The sequence below is a fragment of the Podarcis cretensis genome (genome assembly GCF_951804945.1).
Source record: "Podarcis cretensis genome assembly, chromosome: 4".
Taxonomy (NCBI): domain Eukaryota; kingdom Metazoa; phylum Chordata; class Lepidosauria; order Squamata; family Lacertidae; genus Podarcis; species Podarcis cretensis.
Window position 1 is genome coordinate 62,565,901 of NC_137173.1, and position 14,939 is coordinate 62,580,839.

Genomic DNA, 14,939 nt, shown 5'->3' on the forward strand with positions numbered 1-14,939 from the left:
CCAAACTTGGAAGGTAATGCACCTTTTCAAATCAAATTCTGAGTCTTATTTTGAAATCTGTCAAACCCCCAATGGCTCCATTTGATGTGTGACCCATCAGTAATAGGGGGAATCATGCCAGAGGAGGGGGAATATATAGAACCCTACTTTGTCCACAGCTGAAACTGGAAAAAGTAACAAGAATTTAGTGTGGGGACAGGGGAATTTGTTGACTGGAAGACAGAAATTGAGGGACAGTTTGAGTTTGCCCTGTTTTTTTGTTTTAAACCAATATGAATAATTGCTGTAGTTGTAATGCTTGGTGTTTTTGGTTTTTTAAAAACCAAATTTTAAGGCAACATTTGGTCTAGAAGCATTTTTAGTACATAATTAATAAATAAATGTGACCTTCTCCAAAACTGCAAGAGAGATCATTCTCTTCATGCTCTCTGCAGGTTATGCTGCTTCCTGATTTTTTTTTATAATCTGGTTATATACTAGATGATGAATATACTCTTAAGTGATTTTCTTTTCCTACAAGATTTAAACTGCAAAATAACAGAGTACACTTTCATGGACAAAATACAATTCCCTTCCCCCAAAACATAGCTACAAGACAACATATTTCATCCCAATTCCCAAGCCATGGCTAAAATGTCTGACATCTATAAGGCATTGCCATCTCTTTTCCTTACATGCTCGAAGGAATGTTGATTGGTTCAAGCATTTCAATAGCACATAAGTCACACTATTATTTATTTCATTATCTTAGTTCAAACTTCCTAGTATTAACACTTAAAGCCAAATAATTTCAATCAAATTTTTTTTAAAAAAATCAGTAATCTTAACACATGTGTTAAATTATAGCCAGTGATCTTAAGCATGGATAAATACCACTGAATTGTAAACTTTTTTTCAAACTACATCTTAAACTGCACCATAGCTCTGTGGTAATGTCTCAGGAAAATGTGTACTGTTGTGTTTTAATGATATTTTAGCAATATCGACCTCAGCATTTTCAGTTTCCTCCAGGTAAACTAGTGTTGTTTTAAATGGTAATTGTAGCAGCTGGATGCAGTCATGAATGTGGACTTATTTGTTACCTCTTTGGATTCTCTCTGAATTCACCAGAGTAAAATAGCAAAGGCAACTAACTCACAGTTCTTAACTTGAAGCATGATGCTTTTTAGTTTATATTTCCAGAATCTATTGCTTTATCATCTGTGACTGTAAACCCTATGTGTAAAAAGAAAGTGGGGAGAATAAAGACATAAATAGGTCGCAGTCACTGCAAACAAACATGACACATCTCTTACACGATGTATTTTTGAACTACGTATCAGAAGCTTGTATCAAAAGCTGGAATACATTGGCCATAAACTGGCACGGAGATCAGCTGTGGTAACTGAATGAACAGTTTCTCTCTTAGATCATTTTCTCTTTGGCATTCAAAATGGTGTCTATATTATTCTTCTATCTGGCTTTCTGGGTCATAGAATCATAGTTGGAAGGGACCACAAGGGTCATCTAGTCCAACCCCCTGCAATGCAGGAATATGTGGATAATAATGTGTTTCTGGATCTAGTGTAATTTATTCAAGAATTACAATACTAAGCTGGCATCCCATTATATATCCTACCTCTGGTATGTATGCTTGCCAGTTCTTTTGTAAGTGGGGGGAAAAGACCACCATTCACTTTTGTATGTTAATACATTTATAAATATATTCATAGTCTAAAATTGTTCAAAGTTCTGTTTTTGGAATAAACTTTTAAAGAACTGACAAAAAAATATTAAAATGAGCAAGAAGAAAGCCTGATAGCGTGACGTGCTGTATTTGATAGCAAAACTGTATGTAATAACTAAAAGTAACGAAAAACATTGAGTTTCATAAACTAACCTCAAAGACAGACAGTTGCTGTTTTCATTTGGAGTTTTTTACCCTGATAATTACCGAGTATAGTAATTTAACAGGAGACCCTGAAATCACTGCAGTTGAATAAGGATTTATTAGTAGAAAGTGAGGCGTGCAGCTGAACGCTGCTGCCCTGAACTTACACTGATGCTGGTTTATGAAAACTTAATTTTGACTCCAAACCCAGGATTTGAAATTCTTGTTTCAAACTTAGATCCCTGTTTACAAGAATATCCTGGTAAAATTTTGAAGTTTATATCCCAACAGGCATGACTCATAGAATCCTTATATTATTCATTGTTGCAGCCCTGCATTAACCACAGTTGTTAATTTTGGCGCCTACATAATGCTGGAACATGTAAAGATGACAGTCAAAAACAATGCACTGAGTGTTACATCTTCACCATGGCATCTGAACTGATCCTACTGTTCAACTGTTGAACAGTTGTCCAAAGGTTAGCTTTTTGCACTCCTTTGGCCCTCCCAAGCTGGAAAAGGCAGCTTTTCTAAGGTCCTAGAGCACCTAACCGACAATTTAGTCTTACGAAAGATCAGGTACAGTATATAGATAAAGCATAGCTAGCTGTATTCAGAGAAAGACCACGTTTTCAGGCAGGCTTGAAATCATAGCATACCACAGTTTGTCAATTTGGATAAAACAGTAAGCCAAAAGCAGAAGTGAAAGCTTCCAAACTCCTCATCCTGGCTACATGGAAGGATCAGGGAGAAGAGGAGGTATACCACATTTGTATGACATTTGGAAAATAATATTTATTAAAAGCCAGTGCAATACTAGCCAAATATTTTAAGGAAATGGCACAATAAATGGATTATTGAAGGCCAGTTAAATTCAATTTGACTTTCATCCCAGTGTGGCTATCCTATTGGCCCATAAAATGGTCAAAATCGGTTTTATCTGGTTCATTCTGTTTTTACTTGGTTCAGTGGGAATCTGGTCTACTAGCTCTCTATAATGCTATGGACTCTATATGACCATATTTTTCCAAGCTATAACAACTTTTCAATATATTTGTTACATATTTTTTTAAAAATTAAGCCAAGTGTGTTGGATAAGCAGAATTTGGCAGAAGATTCCTTGGACTATCCTAAACATTGTACTTTATAGGCAGCTTAATATGCATCAGGATAGAACATTAGCCATTGATACATCCTATTCAGCCAGCATTTTCAATTGAGCCTCAACAACTGTTGACTGACTGCTCTTTTCATAAAATCTGGCCAATAGCAAACTGCAATAGTCATGCTGTACATAATAAGAGAGACAAATCTTCCATGCCAACATTTAATATTTATTATTTTATTTTTCTATCAAGTTGACTCACTTATTATTTCACCCTTGCTCTGAAGATCAGCATTAAACCACCTTCTTCTTCTTCTTCTTCTTCTTCTTCTTCTTCTTCTTCTTCTTCTTCTTCTTCCTCTTCTTCTTCTTCTTCTTCTAACAACGGTGGGTTGTGGGGGAGTGGCTGGCTATTCATGCAATTAAGTAAGCACCCACTGAACTGCCTCTTTGCCTGACCTCATTTTATGTTCATAGAAGCAGGTATGTTGAGCATGTGGCAGCAGGTTTCCTGTTCACTTAAAGCTGAGGTGGGGAACCCTTTTCAGCCTGAGGACTGCATTCCCTCATAGATAGCCTTCCCAGGGGGAAATTTGAATTGTGGGAGGGGATAGATGTAAAACTAGGCAGAGCAGTAGGTGTGACTCTTACCATTGTAGATTAGGCTGCATTGCAGCAAGGCAAAAATCTGAGATTCTAGGCATACATACACACTTCTCCCCATCCTGCATCCAAGCAAGTTAGAAGTGTTATCACACTTGCAGGAGACATTGCAACCAGCCAAAAGAATTCAAGGGTGCAGAGCCAGGACTGTTCAGGAGGTATAACAATATTTCTCTGTTGAATATTTTTTTAAAAGCATAGTGAATGTGCTGCAATTTCAGTTTCCAAAGAGTAATCCTTTCATGTACTAGGTGAAGTTCTTGAGAAAATAATTGTGGTGTTGAAATTTAAATGCACCTTCTGCAGCAGGGCTGGCTCAAGACATTTTGTGGCCAGAGGTGAATGACAAGATGGTCCTCTTTCCCAAGGCATGTGCAGATGCCAACTGGACTGTAGTTTAATCTTACTCTAATGCTAGTAAAGGAACTATATCTTCCACTGCTCTTGAAGGCAGCAGGCTAGCATAGGCAGGCTACATGGCACTCACAGCTCTGGCCACTCCCTGCGCTTCAGCATCTGCTGCCTGAGGCAGATGCCTAACTTTGCCTCTTCCTGGAGCCAGCCCTGTTCTGCAGGTAGAAATAGGCATGTGTGTATTGTTTTAGCTGCCATGAACAATATGACTTGGTTGTGGTCAGGCGAGGAGCAAACAGAAGTAGAAGTGCAGCATTAGAACTACCCACCAAAATGTCACCACATATGTAACAAGGTAAAGGTAAAGGTACCCCTGCCCGTACGGGCCAGTCTTGCCAGACTCTGGGGTTGTGCGCCCATCTCACTTAAGAGGCCAGGGGCCAGCGCTGTCCGGAGACACTTCCGGGTCACGTGGCCAGCGTGACATCGCTGCTCTGGCGAGCCAGAGCCGCACACGGAAACGCCGTTTACCTTCCCGCTAGTAAGCGGTCCCTATTTATCTACTTGCACCCGGAGGTGCTTTCGAACTGCTAGGTTGGCAGGCGCTGGGACCGAGCAGCGGGAGCGCACCCCGCCGCAGGGATTCGAACCGCCGACCTTTCGATCGGCAAGCCCTAGGCACTGAGGCTTTTACCCACAGCGCCACCTGCGTCCCATATGTAACAAACCACCCATTAAATACATGTACTAAAAAGCTTCTAGACCAGCAGTGACAGCAGAAGTGTTTTTTTTTTTTAAATCTGATTTTATGGGGAGCAGGCAAATCTGGATTAAACAAGTATAAATTATAGGCTGGAATTTTGATGATAACAGGCTGTGGATGGTAAAAAATATGTGTATGTGAGCAGCACTGATTTCAGAATAAACTCCTGTCTGGAAGCACTCTTTGTTACAAGTGTTTTGAAGAGAGTGACATGATATTATGTTTTATTGGGGTGGTTGGGTTCTAGAGTAGGTTACTCTAGGAGACTGATAATATTGATAATTCCTATATTTAAAAATTCTTAAAAGCTGCCTAATTTCAATCATGTGTATGGATGAAGCATACAGCTTCTTTGCCACAGCTTCATATGTTGTGAACAAGCCTCAGGCATATATGAATGGGTGCCTTTCTGCTGCATAATTTAAGCACTATCAAATTAGCTAATTTTACTGGCAACTTCTATTTATAAAAGAGATCCAAATTGAGAATGTTTGTTAAGAAAAACATTACATTGAAAAATGCTAGTGGGAGGGAAGTGGACGGAGGTTGAGGGGTTGTTACACCGTAGCTGCATGTAGCAAAGAGCTATGAGCAGTGGCTGCACTGTGGGGAAAAAGGTCTCCAGCAGAGTTGGCAAATGGAGGAAAAGAAAGGGGGTAGGTGAACGTGGAGCTTGTACATGCGTAGTATCCATGTAAAAGTATTATTAATCCAGATATGCCAACTAATTGCTGTTTTTGTATAAAGTTTTACTGAGTTTAGCTCTCCTCCTAACATTATCATTTACATTACTTAAAGAGCATTGAAATGCTTTTTATTTTCCTTTCACCAGATGCTATTTATATGTTAATCCGCATTATCTCACTTCTCTTTCTCATTTGTAACATAGTATTCTTGCTTCTTCCCTCTGTCCTTAATTAAAGCATTCTCTTTTTTTACACATCTGCACAATGAAATTGCAGTCACAGTGCCTTGGCAAAAGAGGTCTTTATTAATTTGCTTTCATGATAGATTTATTGTCTATGGGATTGTTTGAGTACCATAGTTTATTCTAAGCCACATGAAGGTTTGTGAGGCACTTTCTATTATGGTGAGGCAGATCTGGCAGGAAGGAACAATGCCGAAACAATACACTAATGAGCAGCCTATTTAAAAGGTGCATGGAAGTCTGTAACAGGAATACAGCAAATACATAATGAAGGCTAGTAGTATTAACAAGATAAGGTATTTTAGCAGACATTCAAAATGAATACTCTGAAAGCTGCAGTCTAGATATTGTGATGCTTGTCTCTTTGACAGCTAAATGGTGATATGAAGTGAGTTTTTTGCTACTTTTTATATTTAAAAAAGGTGGGAAGGAGAGTACTGTATCTCTGGGTGCTGAACTCTTTCATGGGAGTTTTCTGCACTTCCTAGAATATTTACCAGACATGAGAAACAGAATGGAGGGAAAGTCAGAAGAGACCTATGAAGTGAAAAGAACATTTTGTGTGTGTGTGGCGCTTAATCAGGATTGATATGCAAGGCTTTCTTTGTGAATGCTAATGTCAGGTGTGATGGTGCAACTTCAAAGGCTTTTATTCTTTGCTCTGTCCCCATGAAAAGAAGCAGTGTCCACAAGGCAAGGAGAAACATGCATCAGATCTAGAGGCACATTTTTGTACAGTATACGTTTTGGCACATTCATCCCTGATATGCAAGATGAAGCCGTGTTCAAAAGTGGGCTGTAGCGTAGAGGCATGATGGTAACAAAAGCCCACCTGCCTGCATTCCACCCCATGCTGAAGCAGAAGGGGCTCACTGGGTTTATTTCGGAGCTTATATATTTGTTTTGTTGTTTTTAAATGGAAGTAGGATGAATAAATATTTTAATAAAGATGTTGAGGCGCTTCTGTTCTCAACCCATCCTTACTTGGGCGAGATCCCATTCTGTCCCTGTTCATTGTAACTTCAAAGGGGCACCTTAACTGCTCAGTTATTAAATGAAGTGAAATGATAGGCTTGGGAGGAATCTGATGTGGCAAAGAACAAGCACAAAAGTAGGTGAAAGTGGCGCTGGCGTTGGCTCTTTATAAAGCTGCATTGTTCTCTGGTGCATCATGGGGTTTAGTTCCTACATGCAAACCCTGGCAGAAGTCCCTCCCTCTCTCCCTCCCTCCCTTTATCTTTTTTCCTCCCTTAAGTCCTTCTCTTTTCCCCTTTTCAAGTACTCTTTACAAAAAGCCTGCCAATCCTAAGCCGAAGGAGGGGAGTGGGGGGTGGGAAAGGAAGATTTCCTAATTCATATCTTTAAAGTAACAACACTTTAGTCCTGCAATAGTACTGTGCATCATTTTGGCCATAATCCAACCAAACAAAAAAATATCTTAATGCCATGAATTTCAATAGGAAGAAGTTTAGGAGGTGCTTAAATCTCCCTTGAAATCACTGAAACAGCGCAATCTTATACATGTCCACTGAGAACTGAACCATGTTGAGTTCAGTGGGACTTGCTCCTAGGTGACTAGATACAGGTTTGCAGCCTTAATGATACTTAACTTTGGCGGGTTTCTGCCCTTTATGTGTGAAGCATATCACATGAGAGCAGTGTTGTTAATATTAAGGATAGCCTTTTCATGGTTACTGGTTTAATTCCTCACATTTAAAATGAAGAAAATATTTTAAGTTCTTATTTAAAATGAATCTTTAGTTTATCTGTTCACCAAATACTGTGCCATTGCATCAATTATGAAATAATTGATTTTCTCTCATCCCCTTTTTTCTTTCATTCACCTCTTAGCTGACTTGAACAATGTTAGATTCTCAGCATACAGAACTGCTATGAAGCTCCGAAGACTACAGAAAGCTCTCTGCTGTGAGTATTTTACTAAACTTTCATTTTTTTGTATATGTACTTCAGAAACATATACTTCAAAAATTGTGATGAGATAAGTAGCCTTGAGTCCTGTCAGGGAAAAGGTAGGGTATAAATAAAAATTTAATAATAATACTTCATCATTGTTAGTTTCCCCCATATTATTCCCCCACCCCTTATACTGTTCATTTTCAGACTTGTACCCAGAATATGGCTCTATGAAATACCATTGTTTAAGCAGGAGTTTTGTGAAAGAAATAAAATAAAATAATGCAAGGTGGAATACATGATTCTCCCTCTCCCCATTTTATTGCCTCAACAATTCTGTGAGGTAGGTCAGGGAAATCTTTTTAAATAAAAACAACAACGGGAAAATGTTATGAGCCTCAGTGAAATTTCCCCTTAATTTGGATATGTAAACATTTTAAAGGGAAGTTGCACACCATAGTTTCTTTTATATTTTTCCATTTGAATATTGTTTTCAGTTTGCTTGTTAAACTTGACAGTTTTGGGTTCTGTTTGGGTATGTATTGAGGATGTGGTTGAAAGCCCTCTGAATCATAGATCTTGCTTCTGGAAATACATATGTTCTAAGAAATGTCTGGTTACTAACATCATTATATGAAAATATGCAAAATGCATACACATAAATACACAGCTTTAGGAGGAAAACCAGAGACAAAAAAGACTTTAAAATAAACAGAATAACATCATCAGAATGAAATAAAAGCTTCCCTCCTTTCAATTATATGTCTCATATGCAGGGCTTTTTTTCAGCTTTTTCCCGGCACCTCTCAGGTGGGCACCATTGCCATTCTAAGAGGATGAGGGAAGTGTTCATGGTGAGTTCCGGCACCTGTTTTTTCTAGAAAAATAGCACTGCATATGAAAGCCAAAATACACAGTAGTAGTAGTAGTAATAATAATAATAATAATAATAATAATAATAATAATACTGAAGAGTTTCTAACTAGACTGTGGGCTTTGAAACTAACTGAAGGTTCGTGATAACTGTTAATGAATGTTGGTATTTCTGTGCTTTCATTGTCACCTAGAGGGTGGTATCCAAAGCTGTCTGTGTGTGAATGGAATGGACTCCACCTTCCCCTCTTCCCTCACAGCACCCCTGATGTTCCCTCAAAAGGGACTCCAGAGGATTAGGTGACCATCTGGTGCTTGGGGAGCTGCTGTAGGGAAGAGGGGCAATTGAAGCCCCATTATATGAGTGGAAATCTGTTTGTGCAACATTGAAGGCTGCAGTAAGCTTATAAAGCAAAACCTTTTTCTGAATTTTGGTATCTCATATTGTTATGAATCTGTGGCTGTAAGACTTAATTAAGGCTGGGTTGTTAGAACTGAGAAATAGCCAAACTCATGTGTATTTAAGGTGGTCCCAGGTGTGTGTTAGGATACAGTAAGAGGTGTGGTGGGCCTACAGGTAAGTCTTTTTATTAGCATATGTGAAAGCTAATTAAAGCAGGCAGACATTTTAAGTTGTGACCCTTCCTTTAGGAATTTCACATAAGTTAGGTGCTAATTAAGTCAGACAAGCTTCCCTGAGATGATCGCCTGGTGAGCAGATAAACCATTAGGAAATACAGAGCTCAAAGGGACTAGGTGTGAAAAGTTTATTCAGGGGATAAGAGTGTAGGGTTTAGAGTGGCAGGGAGGAGTTAAGGAATAGTTACTAAGCAGTGGGGTGGAGAAATAGTTGTTTTTAAAAAAGCGCAGGATGCTGATGTCTGTTTTGAACCCAGTTCTTTGGCTATGGGCTCTTGGAATGTAATGCTGCAGATCCCTCTATTGGATTCAGGTTGTATATATGTGTCAATAAACCATGTATCATAAAGACACCGCAGGCTCTGCTTTGCCTCATTGAAGGTGAACACAGACCTGGTACTCCTGGAATCTTAGCACAGCTCAGATATTGGGATGAGGTGTAACAATATAACCACTCCATTAGCATGGAAGGGGCTATGTAAAAATAAAAAAGATTATAGCATTAACTGAGGCAGTTCTGAATGCAGTATGTTTCACTGGCAAGTGTAAATATGTACTGGTGGTATGCTGTGGCACATCATATATAAATTATTGTTAAAAAGTAAGTCTCTGGAAATGTAAAGCTGTACAAATTGCTTGGTTTATTTAAGATTGATATGTGTGTGTTTCATACCACTCTTCCTTCAAGCAGTTGTAAGAACTTTACAGCATAATTTGTCTTCACTTGCAAGTTTAATTAGGGCCAAGTCAGGTTTTTACCATTCCGGATGTTCTTATTAAACATGCATTGCCACTTCTGCTAAATACCTCAGCCTATTGTTCATGCCTGCTTCAAAGGGAGTTGTTTGATATGGCTGGCTAACAATGTTTGTTCTCCAAGGAATTATAATTCCGAAGTAAGAAGCACAAAGCTAGGGTTGCCATATTTTGGAGAGCGAAAAAAGAGGACACATTTGCCAACTTCTACTTTTAACTACTTTTACTACTTTCAACTCTCATTTTAAATACCCCTATTATATGTAGGCTATAGAAGCGGTGATGTATTGCTAGTAGCAATGTTCTTAACTTTCAGCAACAAATAACCCAACTTTGTTGCTGTTAATGAATTTCCAGTAGCAAAATTGTTTTAATCTTGAATTGTTGATATAGGGAAAGGAAGAAAGATACAATATTCCTTAGAAAGTTAGGAGTATTAATTAAAAAGAAAACTTGTTTACTTGAGATTATGGCTGCAATCCTATACACACCTGGGAATAAGCCCCATTGAACTCATTGGGGCTTACTTTTACATGGACATGTAGAGAATTGCACTGCAAGACTGTAGTTTTATTTGCACTTACTTGGAAGTAAGACCTATTAAACTCACTGGGAATTAGAAGTAAGCATGCATAAAATACTGCTGCTATTTATATTTAAATCAATTAAAGCCACCAGGCTACTAATTGCTCTAGTCTAGGCACCAAATAAAAACGTTTAAAAATAAATAAATTCCAGTTTCTGTTCTGTATCAAAAAGTTTTGGGTGGGGATATATAATTGCATGTTAACATTAAATAAAATTTGGACAACTTGTCGAATGAGTTTTAGGGATGTAACCACAAATGATTTTTTTTAAAATTAAACATATTGTATCCAGCCTTTTCCAGTAGAGCTCAGGCAGCTAATAGCAATAAAATTTAAATCATCATAACTTTAATTTAGAATTAGATATCTATAATGGGTTGTGGTTAGAGTAAACCCATTAAAACCAATAGGATTTAAGTTAATCGTGTTCTCAGAGTATGACAATACATTAAGCCCACAATTTACACGGGGGTTCTATTCTAGGGAATAGAAGCCAAAATCACATATAATCAAACCCATTCGGTTCAGTGGTGGGTGAGATTACCAAAGTCATTTCCCCTGGAACCCTGACCCTTTTGATATTTTTGCCACACACGTAAAGCTGAATGCACACAAGTTAAATGTGCATAAGTTACAGTCTTACTGTACATTATTTATAAGATAATGAGTTGGATCCAGACTTAGGCTGCCGTTCTCCCAGCCCAGCCGGGCCTCAAAGAGTGGAGGGGACCAAGGCATCTATAGCCCTGCCATGTATGGTTGCCAGGGCAGACTGATTGCTGTGCCAGTCTAGACCTGGTTCAGCAACTGGATATAAATCAGGCCTAATGCTATCACACAACTGAAGCAGGGCTGGCTTTGCCCCACATCCTTCCTGCCTTTGGAAAGCTCTATTTATGGTTTTTGTGCTGGCCTGGTGAGGGGATTCTCCACTTCTGCATGTCCACACATGTGGTGGGCAGAAGGGGAAAGGCCACAACAGAAGGCAGAGTTCCATAGTGGCATCACTCCAAAGGCAACGGCAGCAGGAGGCAAACAGAGGCTGACAAGAAACTTCTGCCCAATCCATATGCCCTTGCCCCAATCTGACACAAAGGGGATATGGATTGCTCAGCGAGTCATACTACTGCAGTCCTGAAGTCTGCACTCCCCATAGCAAGTCTGCCCCCCATAGCAATAGCCTTGGTATGGGGGGGGGTTGGGAGGAAAGTGCAAGAGATTACAATAATCTGTCACTGTTAGCTATTCAGTAATTCTCTGAAGAAAAATATATTTTCACACTACTGCTTAGTAGATATGCTAGTGGTGTTTCATGCAAGTTAAAAACAAAAATAAAAAAACCATTAACCACTTTCAAGGCACTGTCATTTATTGGCATGGAAAACTTTTCTGAAAGAGAATAACCTCTGTTTATTTGTAGGTGCATATACAATTAGGCTGCCACCCATTCCTTGAGGAGTTCATTTAATTATCATTTATTCATTCTCTCAGAAGAGCTGAACACTCATCCTTAAGCTCCATGTTAAAAAGTATTTTACTGCATTTCCAATTTGGCGAATAAATTTGTATTAAAGGATCTTTGCCTGATCCCAGGGGATGATGCTGATAAACAGACTGTTGCTGGACAAGAAGCATTTTTTAGACAAGTAACATGTTATGCCATTGAACTAGAACTAGATCATACCTATATAGAGAAAATCCATTAGTGACGGAATGATAATAAAAATGAAATATGAAAGCTACATTTTAAAGCTAATACACTAGTGGTTAAGTCCAACACACATAGCTAGATAATTAATTTGTCTCGATTGTCACAGATTAAGGCTGCTTCTTATTAGGATTGTTGTTTTTCTTCCTTGTACAGTGGATCTCCTGAGTCTGTCTGCTGCATGTGATGCCTTGGACCAGCACAACCTCAAACAGAATGACCAGCCAATGGATATACTTCAGATCATCAACTGCTTGACTACCATTTATGATCGACTCGAACAAGAGCACAATAACCTAGTCAACGTCCCTCTCTGCGTGGACATGTGCCTCAACTGGCTTTTGAATGTTTATGACACGTATGTGCGGGTAGACTTCAGTGACACTTGCTTATAATGAACTTTTGTCCTTGCTAGAAAAATGAATGGCTCAGAGCTGGCAAGCTGGTGATCAGAGTGCAAGTTTAATACAAGCTAATAGCTTAAAGGCTATTCAGCAAATACTTTGCTTAGTTTTGGAGCCCTGTGCAGTTCTGTTATGAAATGTGAAACTGGGAAATGACAGATTTAAATAGAATGTCCTATATAATTGGGGTCAGCTTCTGTCTCATTTGTTAAATCATCTAGTAGGCCCTTCAGGGTGCGTGTTTGTTTGTTTGTTTGTTTATTTATTTGTTTGTTTCTTTTTGGTCTGGTATATGCTTTCAGCCCCACTCCGCAGAGGATTTACCATGGCATGGTTAAATTTGTCTTTTTTCATGAGACGCCACATCACATAAAAAGCTGTTTTATGGGCAAATAAAATATTGTCAGTTCATTTCAAAGAACACAAATAACTGGTTTTAGTTTAATTAAAGGAAAATCTTCAGTTAAGGAAATGGTTTACAGCATTGGAATTCTTCCAGATCCCAACAATTTTTCATCAAGTTTTAATTAAGAGAACCATGGAGTGCTAAATTTTGTATTAGGAACTGCTGGTATCTCCAGCAGTATCCTCTGGAGCTACAATTTTTCTTCCTTTCCAAAGTCTGCCCCATTTCTAGTTTTGTTGTAATGTTATGATAGTCTATCTCAATTTTATTGTGTTTTGTTTAATCTGTAGGTGCAAAGAGGATGTCTATTAGTTGCTAAAACCATTACTTTATAGAATTCAGTTGATGTAATGGTTTATTTCTACCAAATATAAATGTAATTTTGTATTTCAGCACAGTATGTCTTTTATGACAGGGGGCAACAGCAACTCGAAAGTATTATAAAAACACTTTTTGTGATTTGTTTGTTTCCCGCCCATCACCCTAAGGTCCAACAGCAGGTTACAGTGTTAAAGCACAATTCTAAAACAACTTCTAACCATAAAAATAATAAAATAAAATAAAATTATAGAATATTTAAGTAGGCATTTAAGAAGTTACTATGCATTTTCATATTAAAAACAATGACATACCCATGGGATAGGATTTCTGATTTAAAAGACTGCTGAAGACTGCTGTTCAGCATACATGAGTGAATTGCATAGCATATGGAGAAACAAAAGAAGTCATAATTCTGAAATGTAAGTTTGTGAAGCTTTGTTTATCTAATAATAGCTACCCTTTTGCAGAGTTATAATCTATTTGTTTTGTAGGGCTTTTCCATTCCTTTTGAGTTTTTTCTTAACTTCTAAGATGTTCACTTATGCATTTAGAAGTAGCAAATATAAATTGCATGTATAATTCACATATTTGACTGTATTAATTTTCTCCTTTTTCTGTGATTTAATTTCAATAGCGGTCGAACAGGAAGGATCCGTGTCCTCTCTTTTAAAACTGGTGTTATTTCCCTCTGTAAAGCACATTTGGAAGATAAATACAGATGTAAGTCAAGTCACTGTTTACTACAGAAATGCAGCATATAGAAGCAGCAAATACTTGTTTGTCAGCTCCTTGCATATTCTAAACATTCCCCTTTATTTTTCAATTTTTAAGCAAACAGGTATTTCCAAGGGGTGATACTCAACTAAGTTTTGCCCAGAGCAGGCATTGAAACTAACAGACTTAGCTTCATCACGTTCATTAATTTCAGTGGATCTACTATGAGTAAAACTTAACTGAATACCACCCAAGGTATTATGCTTTTTCTACTGCATTATATTTTCTATGAAAATTGATTGTAGTTACTTGGGAGCCATCCATTAAATCCTTCACCTGAAATAATTCTTGGAGTACAGACTCAAAAATCTAATTGGCACAAGGAAGCAGTTGTGTGGTTCACTGAAGTCCCACTGTGCTGTTTTACGCGCCCCAACTTTCAGGAAGGACAGTCTGCAAAGGAGACTGACAAGAACATCCACTGAGTGGAGTTGTACTCACATGACATAGCAACCAGCAGAAGTCCCCCAGGAATGATCTCCAGGGAGTTGGGAAAACCTCCAGAGCAGCATGAGAGGTAGCACATGAGGAAGGGGAAATTGCTGAAAATTGCCTTTCCTTCTGCTGGTGGGAGTGTCATGTGAGTGGCTTATGTTATTCCAAAAATTACATTGTTGAGTGAAATCAGGGCATGTAAGATATATTCCATCCCCCTAAATTTTGGAATCTACCATTCTGCTTAAATACTACATCTTAGAAAAATGTCCTAGCACTTAGGATAATAAGATAGAAAATGTTTATTGAGACTGACTTGATCTGTCCTTCAAAAGAAACGGGAGTGAGATTTCTCAGAAGATCCTACTAGTTCAGGAATGGGAAAGCTTTGGCCCTCCAGATGTTGCTGGACTACAATTCCCATCAGTCCCAGTCAGGA

At 38.3% G+C, this 14,939-nt stretch overlaps 1 protein-coding gene across 12 annotated transcripts in view; it reads left to right on the forward strand.

Annotated features, from left to right (window-relative positions):
- DMD (dystrophin) overlaps positions 1-14,939 on the forward strand; it is a 1,027,161-nt gene that overhangs the window by 964,026 nt on the left and 48,196 nt on the right. For all 12 annotated transcript variants that reach the window (XM_079972189.1, XM_079972196.1, XM_079972191.1 and 9 more), the window contains 3 exons: positions 7,535-7,609; positions 12,317-12,518; positions 13,926-14,011. In XM_079972189.1, the coding sequence (XP_079828315.1) occupies positions 7,535-7,609; positions 12,317-12,518; positions 13,926-14,011 (363 nt within the window). The remainder of the gene's footprint in view (positions 1-7,534; positions 7,610-12,316; positions 12,519-13,925; positions 14,012-14,939) is intronic.